Below are 25,177 nucleotides of genomic sequence, written 5' to 3'. Positions count from 1 at the left end.
CACGTAAGCTGGGGGATGAACCTGGTAGAGACTGGAAACCAGGGAAGGAGAAAAGTGGAGGCTAACACAGGCGGAGATGGGTCTCAGTCACCCTGAATGCCCATCTCCAGGCTGAGCCAGGAGGACGGAAGTGAGGCACGCACTGTGGAGTTGTTGCTCTGGGCCTGGGATGCTGAGGGAGGTTCCTGACACGTTCTCCAGGAAGGGGCGCCGCACCTGGGGGTTGGCTGGGTCTGAGGAAGAGGCCTGAAGGGTACAAAGCAGCCCCCGTAGGGCCCAGGAGAGGGAAGTGGGCAAGTCACGGAGACCTGCCAAAATGGGCATGGGGAACTTGCTAATGGTAAAGCATTGCTCTTTGTTTTCTTTTTACCATTTATTACGTATTAGAGAGAGAGAGTGCTGTGGGGGTGTGGCAGGGGGCGGATAGGGGGAAGCAGACTCCCCGCTGAGCAGGCTCCTCGATGAGACTCATCATGACCTGAGCCAGAACCAAAAGTCAGACACTTAACTGACTGAGCCATCCAGGAGGCCCTTATTATAAATGTTTAACTGTCCCAAGGCTGTTCCCATGAACTCAGAACAAACCGGGGACAAAACCTCAGTCCCTAAAGGCATGTACATTTAGGGGAGATGTTCTTGGTACAGAAACACAGGTGTAACTGAATTGAGAGCCAAGACATGGTGGAAATAGATCTGCCGAGGAGACCGGGGCTTCCTGACAGCTTTTAGGGAAGAAGGCTCTGCCCTCCCATCCCACACTGAGTGGCATGAAGGCCTGTGTCATGCCCTCCCTGCCTCGGCAGACCAGCTTCATGGGCAAGCAGGACAGAAAACGAAAGATTTTTCTAGGACCACAGTGTGTCATTTCCCATTGTGGGTCCAGCCTGATCTTATGTCCCTTTTTTCTAAGATATTTTGTGTGCCTACCAGGTAGAGAGGAGTAAAATAGTTTTGCAAAGCTTAATGTCAGTTCTTTTTCTTAAGTTGAGACTTGGGGGAAGAAGAGAGCCAGTATCTTCTACAACCCAAATCCCAAAACTTATTTTCAGCTAGGAAAGCACCGTATCCATTCTCCCTTGAATGGCTCTTGTAGCTTCCCAGACAGATGGGATTACTCCTCCTGTAAGAACTTGATGGAGACAGGTAATGGGATTTCTTGTTCATCACCTTTCCCTAGTACCTAGCACAGTGATGGTATTTAAGTCCTCAGTGTTTGCCAAGTTAAGTGAAGGAATAGGATTAATGATGGGGATCTCACAGCCTACATGGTTTGGTTTAACAACCATCACTGCTGAGCTTAGAAATGTCCTTCTTGTATCTAATCTAGCTGATTCTGGATAGAGACGATTCCCAATGACATTCTTAGGAGGCCACCTGGCTCCTTAGCCAAAGCTGCCAAAGCTGCCACTCCAAGTCTTGGTTGACAGACTGAATGAAGGCACAGTTGGCAAAGGACAGTGGACAGATGTGTGCACAGGTCAAGCACATAGGTCTTGGTTCACCAAAGGTGTGTTCCTTAAAGCCACTGATTTTTACTCCTTGAAGGTCTTGGACCACTTTCTGCCTATGACAGGAGGTGAGTAGGTGGGAAGTGAGGTGTGGGTTGGTTAATAGTCAAGTTCACATTGAAAGGCAGATGCAGGAAAAGAATGGGACTCTATTTTATTAGGAAATATTGAGCATCCATTCTATAAGAACCAAGGCCCATTTGAGCACAGGCTCTATGTACTAGAGGAGGTGGTTTCATATTTCCCAGAAACACCTTCTCTGTTCTCTTCTTCCTTATAACAAACACCTTGACCTGCTATCATCCCCTGGTCTTTATGGTTTCAAGGCTCAAGGACCCAAGAACAAAGCTCTGGTAGCATCCCAAGATCAAGGATGACACCTGTAGGACAACTCCTATTTCAAGCTCAGATCTGTCCAGAGGACAGAGGATGTGTCCCCAGAATCAACACTTCCTTAAAAATATGAAAGTATACAAAAGCTACCAGACAGAATTCTAGACTTGCTCATATAAAATAAAAACGAGAACAACAGGGGAATGACAAGTGCATAGAGAGATGATTTGGGGGCTAGTATCTGTGGGGGTGAGGACACAAGCCAACCCTGAAGGGTGCAGGACTGTTTCACCCTCAGAGAACCCACCACCCACCAGCAGTAGGTGGCTGGTGGTCCCTGATTTCCCATTCAAAAAACAAAACCCCACAAAAACTAGTGCATTCCCCTGGCAGCCAACTTACCACAGGATAGTAAGCAGAGACACAAGCAAAGGTGTGCATCTCCTCAGTTTCTACCCTCCCTGGTGGGCGCTATTCAACTCTTATCAGTGGAAAGGCTACGGGGACACTGATTCCAGGCCATACTCCCTCCGGTTTCTGGGTCCCTGATACTTTCTACAAATAGAGAAGGGTTTTACCTTCCTCTGGATGACTCAGAGTTGGAAAAATCCATCTACCTTGACCTTTGATTTGAGAATCAAAGCCCAGGACACAAGGCCAGGGAGAGCCGCTTCTGACCTAACAGCCTGGCATGGCAGGAACTCCTGGTGAAGGCACCTTAGCCTGACCAAGGGTTGGCAGAACTACCAGACCTCACCTGTCACTTTCTAGGATTTCTGAGGCCTCGGCCTGGGCTGTGGGCCATGCTGTCTTCTGTCCCCAATGAGAAACACTCCCCCTGTGCTACCAAAGGGGAAACTGAGGCCCGGAGGACCAGGAGAGAGGAAGCCAATTGCGTGTCATGCACCGAAACAGAAAGAGACCCAACTCTGCAGCCTTCAGTTCCCCCTCCTGTTCTGGGGGTGTGACTCCATGCACTGAGATGGCAGCATATATTAGAATCGGGGATGAGCGAGGGTGAGATTCTGGCCCAAGTCCCTAGAGACCTCTTGGGAAGAATGGCTTTCCTGGAGGGATGTCACCATTTGGGGGCAGCGTAGCTGGGCCCTGATTGCCCTCCCCATTGGCCCTCAGCCAGCTCAGTAGGCTTTGTCTTTGGCGTGTGTTCTCTGGTGAGTGATGAAGTTAGAGCTGTTGCTAAAGCCCTTGCCACACTCGGGGCACTTGTAGGGCCTCTCCCCCGTGTGGATGCGCTGGTGGATGATGAGGACGGAGTTCCAGCTGAAGCCCTTACCGCACTCGGGGCAGCGGTAGGGCTTGTCCCCCAAGTGGGCACGCTGGTGCATGACCAGGATGGAGCCGCGGCTGAAGCTCTTGCCGCACATTAGGCACTGGTAGGGCTTCTCGCCCGTGTGCGTCCGCTGGTGCACCGCGAGCTGCGAGCGCTGGCTGAAGCCCTTGCCGCACTCAGCGCACTTGTATGGCTTCTCACCGGTGTGAACTCGCTGGTGCTTGAGGAGGTTGGAGCTCCAGCTGAAGCTCTCCCCGCACGTCAGGCACTCATAGGGCTTCTCGCCAGTGTGCGTGCCCTGGTGCGCGATGAGGCTGGAACTCTGGCTGAAGCTCTTACCACACTCGCCGCACTTGTAGGGCTTCTCCAGCAGATGTGTGCGGCGGTGTGTGGCCAGGTTGGAGCTGCGGCTGAAGCTCTTGCCGCACTCGCCGCACTGGTAGGGCTTCTCGCCAGTGTGTGTCCTCCGGTGCGTGATCAGTGCCGAGCTTTGGCTGAACCTTTGCCCACACTCGGCGCACTTGTAGGGCTTCTCGCCTGTGTGGATCCGCTGGTGCCGGATCAGGTTGGAGTTATAGCTGAAGCTCTCCCCGCACTCCTTGCACTCGTATGGCTTTTCGCCTGTGTGGATGCCCTGGTGCGTGTTAAGGCTGGACCGGTTGCCGAAGCTCTTCCCACACTCGGGGCACGAGTAGGGCTTCTCACCCGTGTGGGTTCTCTGGTGGGCAATAAGATTGGGGCTCCTGCTGAAACTCTTGCCACACTCAGCACACTGGAAGGGCTTTTCTCCCGTGTGGATCCTCTGGTGGGTGATGAGGTTTGCACTCCGGCTAAAGCTTTTCCCACAGTCTCTGCATTTGTAAGGTTTCTCCCCCGTGTGGGTGGTTTGGTGTCTGCTGAAGTTGGAACCATCGCTAAAGCTTTTCCCACATTCGTTGCATTTGTAGTATTTCTCTCCTGTGTGGGTCCGCTCATGAGTGATCAGGTGGGATTTCCGGCTGAAGGTTTTCCCACACTGGGGACACTCGTAGGGCTTCTCACCCAGATAGGTGCCCTGAAGGCCGATGAGCTGCCCGACTTCCCTGCCCTGAGAGGGCACCTCCCTGTGGTCCCCACTCGGGGCATTCCCCTGTGGCCCCCTGGAGCCACAGTCTCTCTCAGAGTCACTTTCCCAGTCGGATTGCGGAATGCCTTCCCCTTCTGGCATTTCTGAGAACATCTCATGTGTCTCAGTGTCCTCAAATAGATCCTGATTGGAGTTCTCCCCATTGTCACTCTGGATCTCAAAATCTGAAACAGTGAAGAAAGACATATGATTTATATTCAATTTCCTGTAATGATGAGAGAAGGAAAGGAAACCCAAGTGAAATATTTAAAAAATTAAACTAAAGAAAATTAAGAGGCTAAATGATCCTCAAAACTTTTAAAAAACCAGGTTCATTTCCTTCTTTGTGATTATCTAGTTGTCAGAACTTATACCCACTTGGTGATCACCCAGAATTTCTAAGTCTTAAAGATTTGGGTTGTAGGTCTGTACCTGTTTCTCCATTGAGAAGTGAAGTCAGGTGGGAATCTAAAAATCCTAATCAATGAAAAGCAACAGGGTACACAGTGACCCCCAATACTCACCATGGCAGGTGCTCAATTAAATTTGGAGAATGAATGAAAGGGTTTTTCATTGGTACCAGAGAAATTTCCCTAAAGCTCAGTCTCCTTTCAAAAAGAACAAATATAATAATTTCACCCATTACAGTATATCCTGTGTTTATAATCTTATTAGATTATAGTAAGTAAGTAAGACACAGACAAGATGATAGGGCCCCTGCAACAAGGACTCTAGGTGTCTATACAATGACAAGTGGGTGGTTAGAAGAGCCTTAAAATGTATCTGCAGTAGGAGCTTACAGTTGGACCTCCCATCAGTAATATAAAATACCTATGAGCCAGAAACTTGTCAAATTCTGCTGCCCAACACTTATCAAACATTTTGGTGGAAGAAACCAGGAGGGGGCACCTGAGTGGCTCAGTTAAGTATCTGTCTTTAGCTTGGATTGTGATCTCAGGGTCCTGGGATTGAGTCCCTCATTGGGCTCCCTGTTCAGCGGGGAGTCTGCTTCTCCCTCTCCCTCTGCTCCTCCCTTTGCTTGTGCTTTCTTGCACGCTGTCTCTCTCAAATAAAAAAATAGAATCTTTAAAAAAAAAAAAAAAAAAGAAGAAGAAGATGGAAGAAAGAAATCAGAAGGGCATATTGCTGACAACATATGTGTCGCCTTCCTTCACTGAGAGACCCTGAATTTTATTCCAGAATCCAGCCGTGGAGAGCGGTGAGCCTGGACCTCTCTGTTCTGAGGCCCATAGAAACTGAGCCGCATGTTGATTTCATGGCTCTGGCCGACAGTCACGAACGGTCTGAGAAGTGTCATCAGAAATTAATGGCTGTCAGGAACATTAACACTGCCAGGAAGTTGTTGGCAACACTGCTTATGCCACACAATGTCCTCTTGATGAACAAGAAGGAAATTTCCCTCTCACCGACATTCCCAACAGCATTGCTGTTCTGAGCCTCTGATGTGTTTGCCTCACAGCTCTAGTTGTGGTGCCCTCTCTGCCTTGCCTCCTTGGAAGCTTGGAACCACACAGAGAGAATACTGGATGTCTGTATAGCCCGGGTTCTTTCATTTTTCCCTCCCAGTATTTCGTTTTCTGCTATAAAATTTCCTTGTGCTTGCTCCCTCCCTCCCTCCCCCTCCCTTCCTTCTTCCCTCTCTCCCTCCCCGCCTCCCTCCTTCTTTGGCTAATCTTTCCTTTATTATTTCAATTTTAGTATATGTGTTGCCAAAGCGAGCACCCTTATGCTCTCTTTCTGTAAGTTGTCTTCACTTCTCTTTTTGGAATTCTGTAGGGTGTACAGAAATAAATCAATGATTTCTTGATCAGGATGACAGCCTGATTATTCCTAGCACCTAACATCAGACCTCTAGAGAAAGCACATCCATCCAGAACAGGGAAGACAATTAGTAAAATAATTACACGAGGTCCTAGTGACATTCCCATCACTGAAGCTAATAGTTTATTTAAAGTTGGATGGTCAATCGCTTCTCGGCCTTTTGGCTAAGATCAAGTGTAGTATCTGTTCTTATCAGTTTAATATCTGATACGTCCTCTATCCGAGGACAATATATTAAATGGATTTTTGGAGCAGGAAGATGGAATAGGAGCTTGCTCCGTCCACTCCACGCATCGACCTGGTATTGCAGTACTTCCAGGAACGGTGCACCCCCTCGGGGGAACATTGCGGGGTTTAAAATCAGAAAAAAAATAAAAATAAAAAAAAAATAAAGTTGGATGATCGATTCAGTGATTATTAGTTTCTGTAGGTGAAGGTAAATTTCTGTAGGTGTACAAGATAAAAACTGACACACCCTCAGGCAGTCCCTGGGTTCTAGTTATGCTATCGGTCCACAGCAGACTGTATTTAACCGTACAAGTAGGCCTGCGATTCCACTTCATGCCCAGTAACACACACACTGCTGGTGATCTGTGGCTCCAGGCGTCCGTCCAGGGGACAGATACAGGCACAAGGGGCACAGCGCATGCTCCCACATGGCCAGGACCAGGAGTCCTGCACTTCTACAACCTCCTACAACAGGGTTTTGCAAGTTTCTAGCACAGAGGTCGGCTCGCACCCCCCTTCTACAGGGTCCTTCAGGCAGAGGCCCTGATTTATTTTCTGCAAGCGAATACTGCCAAAAACATTTCTCAAAGTGACCAGTAGGGGCACCTGGGTGGATCAGTCCCTTGAGCCTCTGACAGTTGGTTTCAGCTCAGGTCTGATCTCAGAGTTGTGAGATCCAGCTCCAGGTCTTGGGCTCTGAGCTCGGCGGGGAGTCTGCTTAAGTTCCTCTCTTTCTCTCTCTGTCCCTCCCCCTGCTTACTCTCTACTCTCTCTCAGATAAATAAATAAATCATTTTTTTAAAGAAAGCAGCCTTTTAAAAAATTTTATTTATTTTTTATTTATAGATTTTATTTATTTATTTGACAGAGAGAGACACAGAGAGAGGGAACACAAGCAGGGAGCGTGGGAGAGGGAGAGGCAGACTTCCTGCTGAGCAGAGAGCCCGATGTGGGCTCAATCCCAGGACCCTGGGATCATGACCTGAGCCGAAGGCAGATGCTCAATGACTGAGCCACCCAGATGCCCCAATAAATCATTTTTTATCATTTAAAAAAAATGACTTTAGAAATTGTTCTCTTCAGAACAAGGACATTATCTGATAAGGTTTTCCACGGCCTTAAAATCAGAAGAACTGGTTGGTAGGTTCTGGAATGAACTCAGAAGCAACAGGGAAAACAAACAAAAACTCAAACTGCATAAGCAGTGAGATTAGGAGGAAGATTCATTTGCAGACACCAAAATACATACAAGGGCTTCCAGAAACGGCTGAGATAGGGCAGAGGCCAATGAGGCAGGAAGTGAAGAGAACGAGCGTGGAAAGTGGTGTGGGGGGAGGGGCATGGGGATAGAACTGAGGGGCATCTGACCTCAAAAAGTTCAGGCGGAGGGGCGCCTGGGTGGCTCAGTTGGTTGAGCCTCTGACTCTTGATCTTAGCTCAGGTCTTGATCTCATAAGTTCAAGCCCCGCCTTGGGCTCTACACTGGGCATGAAGCTTATTTAATTAAAAAAAAAAAAAAAAGATATAAAAAAAGCTGAGGCAGAAAATCACTTCCTGAAGGTAAGGGAGTCCCCCTCAAGAGCACCAGGGCATTCAAGAACTGGGACCAAGAGGGCTGGCTTCTCCGGTTCAGAGAAGCACAGGAGATGCTTCTACAGCCAGAATCCCCCAGACGACCACCCTCTGCAGGAAGCTTTGTTTCTGTAAAGCAGAAAGGAGAGAGCCTTTGACCCTCACACATTAATCATGGCAATTATAACTGAGAAGGTGACATTTTTCACGCATTAAGATCAAAATAAACAAGGGGCTCCTGTGGGGCTCAGTCAGAGTAGCCTCTGACTCTTGGTGGCAGCTCAGGTCACAAGATCAAGCCCCACCTCGGGCTCCCCCCTTAGCTGGGAGTCTGCTTAAGAATTCTCTCTCTCCCTCTGCCCCCCTCCTCCCTGTGTACACTCTCTTTCTCTGGGGAAAAAAAAAAAGGCAAAAAAACAAAAACAAAAAAAAGGGAGAAAGAAACATTAAGAGAAACAACCTCTTCCAGGAAGGAAGACCCCACAGTAAAAGTTGGAAGAGACAGGGAAACAGCAGGAAAAGATGGAGCGGGATATGGCAGGATGCGGAAAAGCAGAGGAAATCCAGAGACCGGAGCACAGGAGGAGAAGTGCAAAGGAGGACAGGCACGCTGGCAAGCAGAAAGGGAAAAGAAGGGCCGAGAAGAGCAGGGAAAAAAGGGGGAATGAGGAGGACAAAGGGATTAACAAGAAGGATGGAAAGAGAAGTTGGACTAAAGGAGAGCCCATCTACACATAACTGGAGTTCTCAAACAGGGGAACTAGACCGAAGGAACAGAACAAACACGAACGGAGGAAGCTACAAGGACCCTGGGATGGTGCACTGTGTTAGGAAGACTACTCCAGAGGTTAGTGATGAGATGGGACACAAGGCAAAAGGCTTGAATCACTTATGTGGGGCAAGAGAACCACCTGGGCTCAGACTCCTCTATAGTGACATTCATATCTGCTGCAGACACAAGGCAGACTAGAAAAGAAAGGGGATGCCCAGGATTTTGTGTTCAACAAAAACATCCTTAAAGTATCACGTTGGCAGGTAAACAACTTTGAATACGCACAAATTCTCAGAATATGGTTCCTATGAGCCCTTCGAGAGGGAACTACTAGGAAGTGAGCTTCAGTCCACCACCAGATGAAGGGAACTTGAGCAAACGGGCTGGGGATGAGCACTGGATACACCAGACTTCAGAACGAAGTCTCAAATGACTATGGCCATTACAATGAGAAGAGAATGTGGAGGCTACCCAGCAACGTAGAAATGGTACTGTAGCCAAATCTGGGGTTGAGAGAAGGTGGGACAGAGGATATGTTCATTGACTGATATATGTTCATGGATTGCCTCCCTAACCCTAACCTCAAAGTGTACCATTTAAAATTGGCAACTCATGCACCCAAAGTGCATGCAAGTGTCTCCCAGAGCAAAAATCAACCTTAAGGAGCACCTGGCTGGCTCTGGTGATAAAGCATGAAACTCTTGACCTCAGGGGTCATGAGTCTGAGCCACATTGGGTGTAGAGACAACTAAAAAAACAAAACAAACAAACAAAAAACTTTAAAATGTTAAGACAGGATTACTGACTGAGACCAGGGGGTGGGGAGGGGAGGGACTATCTTTGTCAGATGTTCAAACATACTACACATCTCAGGAACGAAAACACTGATAGACAGTAAGACCAGAGAAACAACACAAACACTCTAGAAACAGACTCAGTAGACATGTGAATTCAGAACTGAACACAGGTGGCACATGCATAGACAGATGAGCGGAAAAGAAACAAGAATTTAGTGATGCTAGGGGCACCTGGGTGGCTCAGTGGGTTAAACCTCTGCCTTCGGCTCAGGTCATGATCTCAGGGTCCTGGGATCGAGCCCCACATCGGGCTCTCTGCTCAGCAGGGAGCCTGCTTCCCTTTCGCTCTCTGCCTGCCGCTCTGCCTACTTGCGATCTCTCTCTGTCAAATAAATAAATAAAATCTTTAAAAAAAAAAAAGAATTTTTTTTGAGAGGTTTTTTGTTTTTTGTTTTTTGTTTTTTGTTTTTCCACTAGAACTTGAACGTCTGACAAGGGCAGCCTCTCAAATCCACAGAAAAAAGGCACAACATTCAATCAATGTTCAATAAATGATACTGGACTGACTGGTGAGGCCAAATGGAAAAAAATCTGAAGTTGGAGCCCATACTAAGAAAAACCCAAATTGGTCGAAGATTTAAATGTAAACAAAAACAGCATCCCAACTATTAGATAGAAATATGAGAATTCTCTTCTAATCGTAAAGCCTTTCAATGTGATACTTAATTTTTGTGATTATTTTCTACCACCTCACTGCGGAGAATCCAGACCCAATAACCCCCCTGCCCTGTCAGTGGCTTAAGGACCAGCCGAACCTTCTTTTACTAGACAAAGAAGCAAGACTGCATTGGGCTCCACACTCAGCTGCTCCGCCTGGAGTCTGCTTGAGATTCTCTCTCCCTCTATCCCTCCTGCTCATGCTCTCTCAAATAAGTAAATCTTAAGAAATGCATCCTTGAGATAGACTTAAAAGAATATATGATTCTTGGGCTGCCTATGTGGCTCAGTTCGTTGGGCATAGGACTCTTGGCTTTGGCTTGCGTCATGATCTCAGGGTCTCGGGATCAAGCCCTACCTGGGCTCTGCACGCAGTGTGGAGTCTGCTTGAGATTCTGTCTCTCCCTCTCTCCCTCTCCCCCACCCACTCTTGATGTGGTGTCTCTCTCCTTCTCTCTCTCAAAATACATGAGTAAATCTTAAATATATATATATGTATGTACACACATATATATATACATATATGTGCATGTATACATACATATATATGACTTTCCCCTTGTGCACTGCTGGTGGGAATGCAAAATGGTGCAGCCACTATGGAAAACAGTATGGTGGCTCCTCCAAAAATTAAACACAGAATTATCATATGATCTAATAATTCCACAGCTGGGTCTACATCCAAAAGAACTGAAAGCAGGGACTCAAACAGGTTTTCTTACATCCATGTTCCTGCATTATTCATAATAACCAAATGCTGAAAAACCAAAGGTCTATCAACAAATGAATGAATGGAATATTATTCAGCCTTAAAATGGAATGAAATTCTGACCCATGCTTCAACATGGATGAACCTTGAGGACATTATGCCAAGTGAAAGAATAAGCCAGCCATAAAAGGATAAATATTGTATTTATCCTTTTATAAATATTGTACCAAGAGCGGTCATATTTATCATAGTGAGAGAAATTAGAATGGTGGGTGCCAGGGGCTACAAGAGAGGGAGGGAGGAATGGGGAGTTCCTTACTGGGCACAGGGTTTCAGTTTGAGAAAAGGAAACAGTGCTGAAGATGGATGGTGGTGGTGGTCGTACAACGATATGAATATATTTAATGCCTGTGAACTGTACACATAAAAATGATTAAAATCGGGGTGCCTGGGTAGCTCAGGCGTTAAGTGTCTGCCTTCAGCTCAGGTCATGATCCTGCAGTCCTGGGATCAGGCCCCACTTCGGGCTCCCTGCTCAGTGGGGAGCCTGCTTCTCCCTCTCCTACTCCCCCTGCCTATGTTCCCTCTCTTGCTGTCTTTCTCTGTCAAATAACGAATAAAATCTTTTCTAAAAAATGGCAAATTTTATGTCATGTAAATTTTATCACGGTCAGAAGAGAATAATACATGGCTCATAATTTTAGGTACTCTATCAAATTTAAAATAGATGACATTACCTACTAACTCTGAAATAAGTTTTAGAAGATTAAATAAATGCTCAGAATGGCAGAGACTTCTCAGAAACACTCTATTAAATTTCTGATGGTCCAGTAGGCAAAAGAATTAATGAGTACTTCCCTGATCAGTCGTAAGGTGGAACATGTGGTTTCATAAAGTTATAATTCACTTTTCTACATTTCTAAATTGCCCATTCATATCTTTTATCTTTCATTCCACTGCATTGACTTTTCTTAGGGACTACAGAAGCTCTTACAGATCAAGGGCTTTTTATTGTTGTTTTTGAAGATTTGTTTATTTATTTACTTGGTTAAAGATTTTATTTATTTGTCAGAGAGAAAGAGAGCGCACATAAGCAGGGGGAAGAGGCAGAGGGAGAGGGAGAAGCAGACTCCCCACTGAACAGGGAGCCCGATGCAGGACTCAATCCCAGGACCCCAAGATCATGACCTGAGCAGAAGGCAGATGCTTAACAAACTGAGCCACCCAGACGTCCCAAGATTTACTTATTTTAGAGAGAGAGAGTGTGTGTAACCTTGGGGGGTTGGATGGGGGTGGAGGGGAGGAGAGGGACCAGAGGGAAAGGGGAAGCAGACTCCCGGCTGAGCAGGGAGCCTGACACCGGGGCCTCCATCCCAGGACCCTGAGATCATGACCTAGGCCACTCAGGCGCCCCCAGATCAATGGTGTTTGACTATTATCTGCTCTTCGCAGACTTTGTTGTAAATATTCCCTTCCAGTTGGTGTATTGTCTTTTAACTTTGTTCATGGTACCTTTTTTATACAAAGGACTTTTCTGTTTTCCTGAGTCCAATCCAGCTTTGAAGATCGCTGTCTTGCTTAAGAAGTCCTTCACCGCAAGATTATAAACATATTCCCTACATGTTATTCCAGGTGTTTTAGAGTCAAGATCTATAATCTACCGGAAATTTGTCACTTGTGAGGCAGAGATCTAGTTCTGTGTAAGTTAAGAAGTAAGGGTGCAATGTTCGTTTTTTAGAAATGGTGAGACCACTGTCCAAAGGCCATTCACTGAACCTATTGCTGAGTTGCCTTAGGCCCTCTTCCTTTCCTTCTGGGTTAGTAAACAAAAGCCACAGTCAGGCTGAGACTAAAGCAGCGGTGGTTGGACCTTCCGCCCCCACCTCCACCGGGGACTCACATGCAAAGCACATCCATACGGCTGCTCACAGGGCTGTGCGTGTCCCCCTGCCCCGCCAGACGCCTCCTCTTCCTCACTCACACTGGAAAGCATATCATGATGAGTGTGAGGAAAACGGGTATCAGTGGGGAGATAAACCTGAATTTACTGTGATTGGTTTAGAAAAATGAACTAAATAGTCGCAGACTTTGGCACTTTGGTGTGGGTTAGACTCCAAATTCTGGTGAAGCCCACCTGATTCGGACACACCAGTGTCTCAACGCCATGGTCAGAGCCATGGGTCTGAAGTGCAGGTGTGATTCTCACCCAGCTTCCTCCCGGGCACCGTTCTCCCCATCAGGGCGCTCTGGTGCCTGAGTGACTGGGAGCATTGTTCCCCGTGCACTTGGGCTGCCTGAGAGATTGGCCTCTGATAACAACGGCAATGAGCTCTGTTATCGGTTTAAATGAATGATTGCCAAACATTCTACAGTTAGAACATTACATCCCTCTCAGAGCTCTGTAAGGTCTGCACTGCAAATATTCCAGTGACTTAAAGGTGATTTTTGTTTTGAAACTGAGAATTGTAGCTTTAAAAAGACAAACACCTCTCCAAACGCCCCAACACTCTCCATTCCCTGTCTTGTTATGAAAAATGCATGCACTTGCTCATTGTTGGCAAGAAGGGAGCATTTCTGGGGCAGCAGAGGCAGGCTAGGTAACCGTTGCCTGTGCTTGCCCAAAGCCAGGTGAGGCTACGGATGCCTGGGGAGGTCAGCTGTGACTCTGGGGCTCCGCTGTTGGATAAGAGGAGGTCTGAAGTTGACAACCTCCGCTCCTCTCTAGGCTAGAGCAGTGCTTCTCACACTTCAAAGTGCAGGCGACTCACCCAGAGATTTTGCTGAATGCAGGCTCTGCCTCCTGTGGGCTGGGGTGAGACTAAGCGTGCTTTCCAAACGGCTGCCGGCGACACCGGCACCGCTGGTCCGCGGACCCCACTTTGAGCAACAAGGCTCTAAGCGGTGGTTTTGACACTTGGCTGTGGCTTAGGGCCACCTGGGAGTTTTCAAAAATTTCCTTGCCTGGGCCACACCCCATGCCAGTGGAACCAGAAAATCAGAATCCCTGGGAGTGGGACCCTGGGTGATTCTGATGTGTGGCCAAATTAGAGAACCAAAGGTCTAGCGCAGCAGCTCACTAACTGGAGACTAAATCAGGACCACCTAGAGGGCTTGGTAAACCACAGGGTAGGGGGTTCCAACCCCAAAGTTTCTGGTGCAGTAGGTGTGGGGTGGGGCCCAGGAAGTTCATTTCTGACACGAGTGCAGAGGATGCTGATGCCGTGGGCTCAGGGACCACATGCTGCGCCAATTTACACAGCAGAGTTCATCCACTTTGAGCCCAAGAATTTCCCCTTTGTTCCCCTCTGACATGAGCAGTTTCTTTCTTGGGTGGTGGAGCTTCTGTGAGATCAAATCTTTGTGTCAGGAGAGGAGCAATTCACCTTTCTCCTGGTGTTGCCCCCACACTGGTGTGGGGGTGGGGGATCCAGGGAAGGCCACTGGACTCCCCCCGTCTGCAGGCTCTAGCGCTATCTTTCTGCTCGCCACTTCAGAAAGGTGCACAAACCCTGGGCAGAGCAATCAGACAACAGTCCAGACGCAAGCTGTCTCAGCTCTACAGTGACCATAGTTTCTGAACCCAAAACTGAGCCATACAATTTGAGAAACGATTTCTGGCCTCAGGCCGCTGACGGATAGAGGAGTCTGAGGTAAGGCCTGGCCACCCACAATCGAACTGAGACACTCTGATGATTTGCAAGGACAAGAATTTGATATTCAGGATTACCTGGGACAATCTGAGTTGTCATTCACCAAACTGCCAGGAAAAAAAGAAAAGGAAGTGTTCTGGGTTCAGGTTGGGACTTTCTAACAAGTAGTAGAGATAACCGGTGCTTTTCATAAACGTCTTTCAGTGGGTCTGTGAACCGCAGACTGAAAACACAGCCTCCAGGCAAAAACTGCAGGGGTCAATCTCACATCAACCGAAAACCCTCTTCCCTGGAGAGACAGGCGCCACAGGACCAGTGATGTCCTCCTGAGGCCTGCATCGCTGCCCTTCCCTGGTTCGTTTGCTCCATCCTGTATTAATGTGCACGTGCGTGGCCAGCTTCCCCGCACAAAAGGCACATGTCCTCCCTGGGGGTGTGGCTTCTCCGTACCTAAGGTTTCCAGTCACAGCTTGTCCCACGCAAGGAAATGCCCTTGGTCTCCTGCATGATTCCTGCACTTTAGATGGACAACATCCGGTCAGAGAGGCCACCTTCTAGTTTATACTCAGGCCAGACAGGGAGGATGTCCTTGAGCCTTTGGAATTTGAGGAATGGGAGTAGCACAAGCCTCTGTCCTCAGAAACATGTTTTATGAACAAATACCTTTGCGGTGCCTGGCCGGCTCAGTCGGAAGGGGACGGGACTGACTCTCAATCTCGGGGTTGTGAGTTCAAGCCTCGTATTGTGGGTAGAGATTACAAAAAAAATAAAATAAAAAATTTTAAAATATCTCGATTAATAGCATAAACATAATAGTATTCACTGGGTTGGCTGAACAAAGCATTCATGTGGCACTTCCAAGGATGAAGACGCCAGAGACTGAGAGCAAGGGCTCTGTTGCCGGACTGAGCTGTCCAGGCTGCCCCCTGGTCTGAGCCTCCCCCCAGGTCTGCAGCCTCATCTCTCCTGCTTTCCAGACTTGGCCATGGCCAGGCTGTGTTCTGCCAAATGTGGCCTTGACCCCATTTTGTTTTAAAACAAAAGCTTAGCATGGCTTTCTCAAGGAAAAGGCAAGAAGCCTGGAACAAAGAAGCGATCTGTCTGCCTCCTTCATGGACCGTGCTAGCAAGGAGCCTCTCCGCACCTGCCAGTGGGCAGGAAGGGTTCGTGTGTTCGCGCCGGCAATACTAAGCTCCCACAGTGTGGGGGGCTCTGTGTGCGGTGCTAGGAGAAAAGAAAGGAAAGAAAGAAGAAAACAGGTTCCATGCCTTCTGGGATTTTAGAAGTTGCTAGAACAAATGAGACAGCTATTCATATAAATAGAAAACAAGATGGAATGTAATCAAAAGCTAAAGGACAAGGAGAATCCAAAAGCTCTGGGGCAGATGGCTTTAGGGAGAGGGGCTTAGAGATGCTCCCAGGAGGCTGGGGCTGGCAACAGGGAAGAGAGACCAGAAGCCAGAAGTAAGGACGGTTTTCTGGAGTGGGTCTCTAAGGGCATACACTCAAAGGACATCCAGGATTTTATCAGATGGGGATGGGATAGAGCCATTCCCACTCAACACTTCAGAGCACAAATGCATGCTAGAAAGCATAGGCTTTGCTCAAGGCACAGCAAGATCTGGTCTGAATGGAGCTAGGGCAACAGCGGGAGGACCACGGGCAGCTGCAGGGCAGCTCAGGGCGGTCACACAAAGCCCCAGTTCCAAGCAGAATAAGGAGCTCATGCTTGATTTGGAGACACCAGGAAACTCACGAAGATTTCTAAGCAGGAGAGCACCCGACCACTCAGGTAGAAGGGGTCAGGGGCCCTGGAGGGGGAAGAGGCTGGGCCGCTGGCAGAGCTCTGGGCAGAAACACCAAGAGCCTGAAGGAGGGCCACGTGTGGGGATGAACACGTTCTTGGGACACACTCACAAGGACATATGAATTTTACCATTTAAACCAGCAGCACAGGTCCCATCTTCATGGCAATTTTAAGAACCTTGAAATGTGAGTACCCAGAGGTGCCTGTTAATCAAATATTAAATAACCACTGTCCAAACAGGGATTGAAATGTCCGGTGCTGGCTAAGTGCGTCCAAAGGTCCCGAGCTAGAGGAACAGAACAGAGGTCAAGTGGTTTACGTGGAACAAATGTTTGAGGGGATGAAGACAGTGCACAGGTTCCTCCGAGTAATCATGGGGAAGGTCAGGAGACTCGTTTGTTAGGCAAGTGGAAACCGACAAAGCCAAGCTCAAGTCAGAGGACTGACAAACCCATAGCCAGCCGGGAGGAGAGGGCCTGCTCAGACCTGAAGCTCTGCTTCACAACTTCCCCAACAAAACAACAACCCCAGGGGATGCCTGGGTGGCTCAGTCAGTTAAGTGTCCAACTCGGGTTTTGGCTCAGGTCATGATCTCATGGGTCCTGGGATCAAGCCCTGAATCGGGGTCTGTGCTCAGCGGGGAGGCTGCTTGAGATTCTCTCTCTCCGCCCCTCCCTGACTCATGCTCGCTCGCTCTCTCTCAAATAAATAAATCTTTGAAAAAAATAAATAAACAACAACCCGAAAGGTCACTCCTCTGCCCTCAACCCCTTTGGCCTCTCCACAGTATCTGGCTAAAGACTTTGAAGTTCCTTACAAACTTGTCACATTCATCACCAGGCAAGTAATTTAAGTTTTTAGGACAGGATGAGAGATTTCTGTTTTCTTTTTAATAGGAAGAGTAAAGTGAAGAGTTATTTTTCGGGGCCAAAGAAAACCTGGAACTTTGCTTCAAATAAAATCTACCAAACACATGTGGAAGCAAACAGACCAGAGTTTGAATCCCGGCTCCACCACCTCCCATCGAGGGTGTGACCTTGAGTAAGGGCTTGACCTTGCTGAGTTTTCATTTCCTCATCTGTAAAATGACAGTCCTACCCACCCCCCAGGATTGCTAGTCAGCCGGACATGTGAGGAGCCAGGGGCAGGGCTGGGCTCACAGGAGGCCATCAACGTCAGTCCCTTCCTCCAAAAGCCAGCTTTACTCCTCTACCTCCCATGTCCCTGGGCTTGGTCACAGCCTCTGCTCCCAAACCACCTCCTTTCCTGTCTCCTCTTCCCAGTCTTCCGAATCCTCCAGATGGATGCCTCTGAGTTAGACAGCTTTGTCTTAGTCCTCGCCTGCAATGCCCCATGGGAAGTATCACTTTGTACCACAGATGGGATAAAATGCTTAAGAACGTGCACCATGTCCTCAGACCCATGGGCTCAAATCCTGGTTCAGCCTCATACTAGCTCAGTGATCTTCAGGGAGTCACTTAACTCCCAAGATGGTGAAGTGTCCATCAGTTTTGCACAGTGGTTGCTAGGAACAAGGGCCGGGCCAGAAAGGGACCTGCAAACGTCAGCTAGTGTCACTGCTGGTTCTTCTTACCTGTGTCCAGTGTCCTCCCCTTCTCCTGCTGTCCCCGCCTCCGCCCAACCCCTCTCCCAGCTGCCTGATGTCTAGGCGGCTTCCTGACTGCTCTCCTGCCGCCGGCCTCTCCCTCCTCGAATCAAACCTACATCCTGTTGCCAAATTCCACTTCCTCCCAGGCCCCTTGGGCTCTAGTTCAAGAACCTGCTGAGGCCAACGACATTCAGTTCAAGCCCCCACCCACCCTTCCCCCAAACTCCACATCCCACCACTTCCTAAAAACACACTTTCTACTCCCAACCAGCCAGCCTCCCTTCCTGTCACCTGAATCAGTGAGCTTCATGCCGCCCCTCCCCACCCCCACCTTTCTTCTCAGCTGCCAAACCCTCCCGGCTGCCCTGCACCTTTGCAAACCCCACTCTGGCCTATAACCTTGTGCTCAAGCTCCACGTGCTCTCTGACCTCTCCCGGCCTCTCCCCTCCTATCTCTGAACTTCTACGGCTCTCATCAGTGCCCAGGCAGCCATCGTCCGTGGGTCCTGAAGCAGCCCCAGGGACACGGGCAGATGCGAAGGAAACATCTGGTAGTCAAGGGAGTCATGTCTACAACTGAAGACCAGAATAGAGGCAGAGGAGTTCAGTGGCATGCCAGGATCCCAGAATGTATCAGTAACGCGGGAGACACGGACGGTAACTGTGGCAAAGAGCTCACGTTTGAAACGACTCAAAAGCTTACGATGACTTTATACCATAGCAAGTTCCTAGTTACTAGCTGGTATACTCGTCACTGATCTCGGTTTCATAAGAATAAACACTTAAAAAATAGGATTATCTGGTTTTTCAAATTGCTGGAACTTCAAATATTTGGATGTTTATTGCACAATCAAGGGAGGGTGCCAGGGGACGGTTTATATGGTCTTCAGTCCCCTTCCCCATAACCTCTATAAGCTTCCCAACCACTCTGAATAAACAAAGAAGTAAATACTGTGCTTATTACGCAAATATACCTCCAAGAATAGTCCTATAAGGCTCTCCTGTACTGAGGCTCTGGAACCACCATCGCATACAAGGGCATTAGAAAGGGTGAGCACGTCCGGGTTGCCAGCAGCAGCAGGACAGGCTGTCCCCACCTCTGTCCTGGATACCACCCTCTCCTTGTCCACAAACACCACACTCCTCCATGGTGGGGGATGCTCCAGCCCTCCTCCACGGGGCCCAGAATCTTACCGCCCTCCCGAAGGGTCTGGGTCAAGTCCTCCACCAGGGCCACGGCCTCCTCACTGGTTTCGGGACGATGCTCTTGCAGCCAGGCCTGAATTTCCCTTGGTAGCACGGTCAGCATCTGTTCCTTGGTGTGCACTTCTGGCCTCAGCCAGCGCCGACAGAGCTCTCGGAGGCGGCCAAGTGCACCCTGTGGCCCTCCGGCAGCCTCCCCATGGGGGCTACCCTTGCCAGCACTCTGGGGAAAGGGCTCTGACTCAGGGCCATCTTCCTGTAATACAGCTTCCTGCACCCAAGAGTCATCCTCCAGGATCATGGTGGTGACCTCCTCCTGTTCATCTTCCTCTTGAGGCACCTGGACCAAGGGGCTCAGGGAGCTGGTTACTCTCGGCCCCTCTGCAGCCATTATTCACCTTCCCAGGGCGATCGCCCAGGGCTCTAACCTTGAACCTCAATCTTCTAGAGTGAGGCTCACGGAGGAGACACCTCCTGCCTCAAATTTCAACAAGTAGTCTGGCTGGAAAATGAGAAAGAGAACCACAATCAATAAGTAGACTGTCCTACAATGATCTCACTCACAGAAGCCCAGGTCAGGCCACCAAGTGAGTCTTACATCCGCCAATCAACACAAGTTTCCTGTCCCTCTTAAAGGAAAAATGGCTTACTCCTAAAAACCTCTCTCTGTGGCAAAGGAAGTCAAGAAGAATCACAACCACAAAAAAATACACAAATTTTCTTTCCAAAAGAATGAGTATCAGAAATTCAGAGTCCTCCTAAGAACCAAGGACTGAGTTATTCTGCCCTAAATCAGTTCAGAGTGAGTGACCTTGACCTAACATACAACTCAGTCCCTTAACCTCATTGACCATCTAATAGGTAGAGATAATAATACCCATCCTTCTTATCTTCTGGGGACATCTTTAGGATTAGCAATGGATCAGATGTCAAGATACTTTGAGCCTCACTTCAAGGAAGGCAGTATCTTTTTTTTTTTTAAGATTTTATTTATTTATTTGATAGAAATCACAAGTAGGCAGAGAGGCAGGCAGAGAGAGAGGGGGAAGCAGGCTCCCTGCTGAGCAGAGAGCCAGATGCGGATGCGGGGCTCCATCCCAGGACCCTGGGATCATGACCTGAGCCGAAGGCAGAGGCTTTAACCCACTGAGCCACCCAGGAAGTCAGTATCTTAACTGCATTCTTACCATAGGAGTATGAAGTTTTAAAATATTCATGCTCTTCAATGCAGCCTTGGCCCCCTCGGGAATTTATCTTTAAAAATAACCATCTTTGGGGGCGCCTGGGTGGCTCAGTGGTTTAAAGCCTCTGCCTTCAGCTCAGGTCATGATCCCAGGGTTCTGGAATCAAGCCCTGCATCCGGCTCTCTGCTCAGCAGGGAGACTGCTTCCCCTACCCCCCTTCCCTCTCTGCCTGCTTGTGATCTCTGCCAAATAGATAAATAAAATCTTTTTAAAAAAAACCATCTTTGAAGAAAAATTTATTTGCAAGTAAACAAAACCATAGCCTTGTTTCTAAATGCAAAAAATTTTTTTTAAAAAAATGACATTTTAAAAACCAGCAGCAGAGGAATGGTTAATGAATTATGCCACATCCATACAGTAAATTGTACTTAAAACTATGCTGATTTAATCATGGCTACCTTTGGGGAGTGGGGTACTGACTGAGAAGGGGCTCAGAGAAGCATTTGGGGTGCTGGAAATGTTGATTTAATGAGGGTTGCACAAAGCATACGTATGAAATTTAAGATCTGCATTCTGCTGCATGTAGTTTTAAGTATTTTTTAAAATTCTGCTGATAAATATTATTAACCATTAATAATCTGAGATAATCTTAATAAACATGAGAATTAGCGACAAAAACAAACCTAGCTAAACACAAACACCACAGTATGATCCCAAATCCGTTTAAAAATGAACACAGCAGTGAAATTACTATTTAAAATAAAGACTATAAAAGCAATGAAAACTCATGTTTTAAAAATCACTACCACATCACAAAAACTCAGATACCCCCCACCCCTTTTTAAAAAAATGGGGCGGGGGAGGGCAGAGAAGGAGGAAAAAACAGAAGAAAGCAAATCTAGTGGGAACCCCGAAGCTCTCAATGTGTATTTACCAAAAGGCTGTAAGAGGCACAGGTATAACAGAAGTCTGGATTGGGAGCCCGGGAAAACTGCTCCGGGTCAGCTCATTCGCTGTCTGCCCCGGGGCAAGACACGCCCCCACGGAAGCTCAGTTTCCCCATCTGTAAGCGACCAGCTGGGCGGAACGCCGTCCAGCGTGGCTTCCAGTCTTAACCCCGCGCCCCTGGGTGGATGTGCAGGGAGCTCACCAGCCCAGAGCAAGGTCCGGGTGCGTTCGCCGAGCCGAGTGGGCGCGTCAACCCGGGGGCCCCGGCCCGCGGGCGCGGACAGAGCCCCCGACACCCCTCCCCCAGCAGGGCTGCCCGCATTGGCTCCAGGCCCGTTATTCCCTCGCCGCGGGCTACCCCCCGGCCCGCGCCGCTCCAGGCCCGTCTCTCCGGGCTCACCTCTCGGGAGACCAGGTCGGGCTTCCGCAGCCACTCCGCGCGCCAAAGCGCCCCCGGGCACGGCCCGGCCCCTCCGGACTATCCGCGGCTCAAGCCCGAGGGGCACCGAGAACAATGGACGGGAGAGGCCCGCCCCCCGCCGCGCTCATTGGCCGCCGAGGACGCCCCCTGGAAACCCTGCTCTCCTACTGGCGAACCCGGCCCCCAGCCCGACGGCGGGGTGGGGAGGCCGGGCCAAGGGCATTGTGGGAGTTGTAGTCCACCGCGGCTGCCGGGCGGCCGGGAGGGGAGCCGAGCGGAGCTGGGGGTTCAGAGCCCGGGCGGTGCCGCCGCGCCGGCCACAGGCAAATCCGCGGACCGGCCTTCAAGACCCCAGGGCTGGCCGGAGTAGGGACCTAGGACGGGTCATTTCACCTCCCTGAGGCCTCCGTATATTTGGCTATGAAAAATGTAAGTTGTGTGGAGGGGCCCGAAGGTCCGTTTCAGCCGGGAATTGTGTGCCGAGGCAGGTTGTCAGGCCCCCGAAGGCTGTGCCCGAGCTGGGAGGAGTCCGCTGCCCGAGCCCGGCGCCCTCTCCCACAACCTGCTGGTCCACGCTCGCACCTGGCCTTGGCACACCCCTTTGTTTTCGCACGTGGTGTTCCTGCCGCTGGAGGCAAGCCAGGTCCCGCCTCTTCTTTCGTCCACCTGGTCTCCTTGGAGCCTGCCCCAGCGCCGCCTCCCTGCGCGCGGACGCCGCTCCCAGCACACCCGTTCCACGTGTCCACATCAGTCCCTGGTCCCAGTGTTGCTGACCGTGGGTCTCGGCCCTGGGAGGTGAGAGCGGAAGATCGGCCTCTGTCCTTCCCACAGTCGATGCCCTTGAAGAAGTAGCTGCCCGCAGCGCCGCATGACAACAGGTGAGGAACCGTCTGGAAACCAAGGGGGAAACAGGAGGATGGAGGGAAACACGCTCTCAGCGGTCTGTGATAGAAAGACTGTGAATGCTTACACAGAGCAGTGATCGGAGGCGCACAAGCAAATGACCGACTGCCTTCGCTGTTCTGATTTTTTATTTAAATTACATTTCAGGGGCGCCTGGGTGGCTCAGTGGGTTAAGCCGCTGCCTTCGGCTCAGGTCGTGATCTCGGGGTCCTGGGATCGAGTCCCGCATCGGGCTCTCTGCTCGGCAGGAAGCCTGCTTCCCTCTCTCTCTCTGCCTGCCTCTCCGTCTACTTGTGATCTCTCTCTGTCAAATAAATAAATAACATTAAAAAAAAAAGATTCTTTAAATTACATTTCATATTCATGAAAATATTGTATTTGAGAAATATTTTATGTTTATTTGGGTGATTTTAATCTCCTTTTCTGTGAACGGATTGTTCGTATGTTCCCGTGTTTGTTCGCTTGTTTTCCTTTGATCCAGTATACAGTGTTTCCAAGTGTGCAATAATGAAGCAATTCCATATGACACTCAACACTCAGTGCTCATCAGGACAAGTGCGTTCCTCAGTCCCCATGTCCTCCTTCACCCAGCCCCAACCCCCTCCCCTCTGGTAACCAGCAGCTTGTCCTCTCTAGTTAAGAGTCTGTTTTCTGGTTTGTCTCTGTCCCCCCGCCTTTGTCCATTTGTTTTCTTTCTTTCTTCTTTATTTTATTTTATTTTAATTTATTTAAGAGAGCACACACAGAGATGAGAGGGAGAAGCAGGTTCTTATTGAGCAGGAAGTGGGACTCAGGACTTAATCCCTGGACCCTGGAATCATGACCTGAGTAGAAGGCTGAGCTTAACCGACTGAGCCACCCAGGTGCCCCTGTTTGTTTTGTTTCTTAAATTCCATCTCTGAGTGAGATCATACAGTATTTGTCTTTTCCTGGTTGACTTATTTCACTTAGCACAGTACTCTGTCGCTCCATCCACGTCATTGCAAATGGCAAGATTTCTTTTTCTTCCCATGCTTTAATCAAATTTATTTGCAGGAGTTCTTGGCATATTAAGAAAGTGAGTTTTTTGTCATGGAAGTTGCCATTTCTCAGTTTGCTGGGGTTTTTTGTTTTGTTTTGTTTTGTTTTAGCGTAGAAATTTTTATGCTGTCTACATTGTCTTCTTATAGCTTCTGAGTTTGGGGTCACTCTTAGAGAGTTCTCTGCACCACTCCGGAGATTATTTCGGTTTCCCCTGCCTTTCACTCATGAACGCCCTTAATCAGTCCAAGGGTAACGATGCAAGGTGAAGTTCAGCTATGGACCACCACCTCGCCAGCAGCATCCTCCTGTGTTAGGGTTAGTGGACTGTATGCAAATAGCACCACCTGGAGGCCAGCTTGAGACGTTTGCACTCGGTGCCTGGAGGTGGAGCTCCAGTGGCCACTCCCCTGGGCCCGCAGTCTTAGAGAAAATATGCAAAATAGTTGAGGATGATAATTCTTGGGGATGCTCTCATATTACAAAGATTTGCTTTTCCCCACTTCCATCCTCCCTAGGAATGGGAATGTACACGAAGGGGAAAAGATGTGTTTGGGTGTGGGGGCCTGGGGTGTTGGTTGTGGAAACTTTTAGCAACTTAAGAGTGTGTTTACCTCTGCTCCTATCCCAAGCCAACCCTTGGCCACAAGAAACTGGCCCTGTCTTGTCACAGGACAGTCCTGGAGCCAGCCATCTCTTTCCTGTGCCTGATTCTCTAGGAGATTGGTCCTGGCCAGTGTCAAGTGTCCCAGGTTTAGCTAGAAAGCAACTCACATTCAGGGTACCTGGCTGGTGCCGTCAGATGGCTTTGGCTCAGGTGGTGATCTCAGAGTCACCCTGATCTCAGGGTCGGGAGACTGAGCCCCACGGAGCGTCTGTTTAGCATTCTCTCTCCTCCCTTTGCCTCCCCACACCCCGCATGTGCATGCCAGCAAGGGGGAGGAGCAGAGGCAGAAGCCAACACCCCACTGAGCAGGGAAGCCCGATGCAGGACTCAGTCCCAGGATCCCGAGATCATGTCCTAAGCTGAAGGCAGAGCTTAACCGACTGAGCCACCTAGGTGTCCAGTAAATAAATCTTTAAGAGAAAAGAAAAGAAAGCAATTCACATTTAAGACCAGTTTATGGCATGACGGACCTGGTGCCCAAGCCAGCCTGGGGCAGCAAGAAAGCCTAGAAGCACAGCCCGGCTTAGTGAGCAGGATTGCTCCCCCCAGAAAACCTTTTCTCCGTTTGCCAAACTCCAGGGGTGACAGAGGTCTGCACTACCCGTGGGCATTCCTGGTTAAAAGCTTCAGAGAACTATGGCTAAGTAAAAAGGACTTATTGAAAGAATATTAGGGAACTTGCAGAGTAAATGGGAAAGAATCAGGCTTAATTAAGAACAGTTGGGAGCTGGGACGCCTGGGTGGCTCAGTGGGTTAAGCCTCTGCCTTCTGCTCAGGTCATGATCTCAGGGTCCTAGGATTGAGCCCCGCATCAGGCCCTCTGCTCAGTAGGGAGCCTGCTTCCTCCTGCCTCTCTGCCTATTTGTGATCTCTCTCTCTCTCTCAAATAAA

General features: G+C 49.1%; 1 protein-coding gene across 2 annotated transcripts; it reads right to left on the bottom strand.

Annotated features, from left to right (window-relative positions):
• Positions 1-543: 543 nt before the first annotated feature.
• LOC111152665 (zinc finger and SCAN domain containing 2) lies at positions 544-21,773 on the bottom strand. Of its 2 annotated transcripts, XM_022511217.1 has the most exons (3): positions 21,676-21,773; positions 19,135-19,645; positions 544-4,422 (listed from the first exon to the last, which is right to left on the bottom strand). In XM_022511217.1, the coding sequence occupies exons 2-3, from the start codon at positions 19,532-19,534 to the stop codon at positions 2,981-2,983; spliced, it is 1,842 nt and encodes a 613-aa protein (XP_022366925.1). In that variant the 5' UTR covers positions 19,535-19,645; positions 21,676-21,773; the 3' UTR covers positions 544-2,980. The 2 variants fall into 2 exon arrangements, with proteins under 2 accessions (XP_022366925.1, XP_022366926.1); XM_022511218.1 differs by lacking the exon at positions 21,676-21,773 and having other exon boundaries at positions 19,135-19,699.
• Between the last annotated feature and the right edge of the window lie 3,404 nt (positions 21,774-25,177).

Source organism: Enhydra lutris, unplaced genomic scaffold (assembly GCF_002288905.1).
Source record: "Enhydra lutris kenyoni isolate GAN:26980312 unplaced genomic scaffold, ASM228890v2 scaffoldscaffold29, whole genome shotgun sequence".
NCBI lineage: Eukaryota > Metazoa > Chordata > Mammalia > Carnivora > Mustelidae > Enhydra > Enhydra lutris.
The sequence above is the reverse complement of the archived record's forward strand: the minus strand, read 5'-3'. Positions and strand labels throughout refer to the sequence as shown.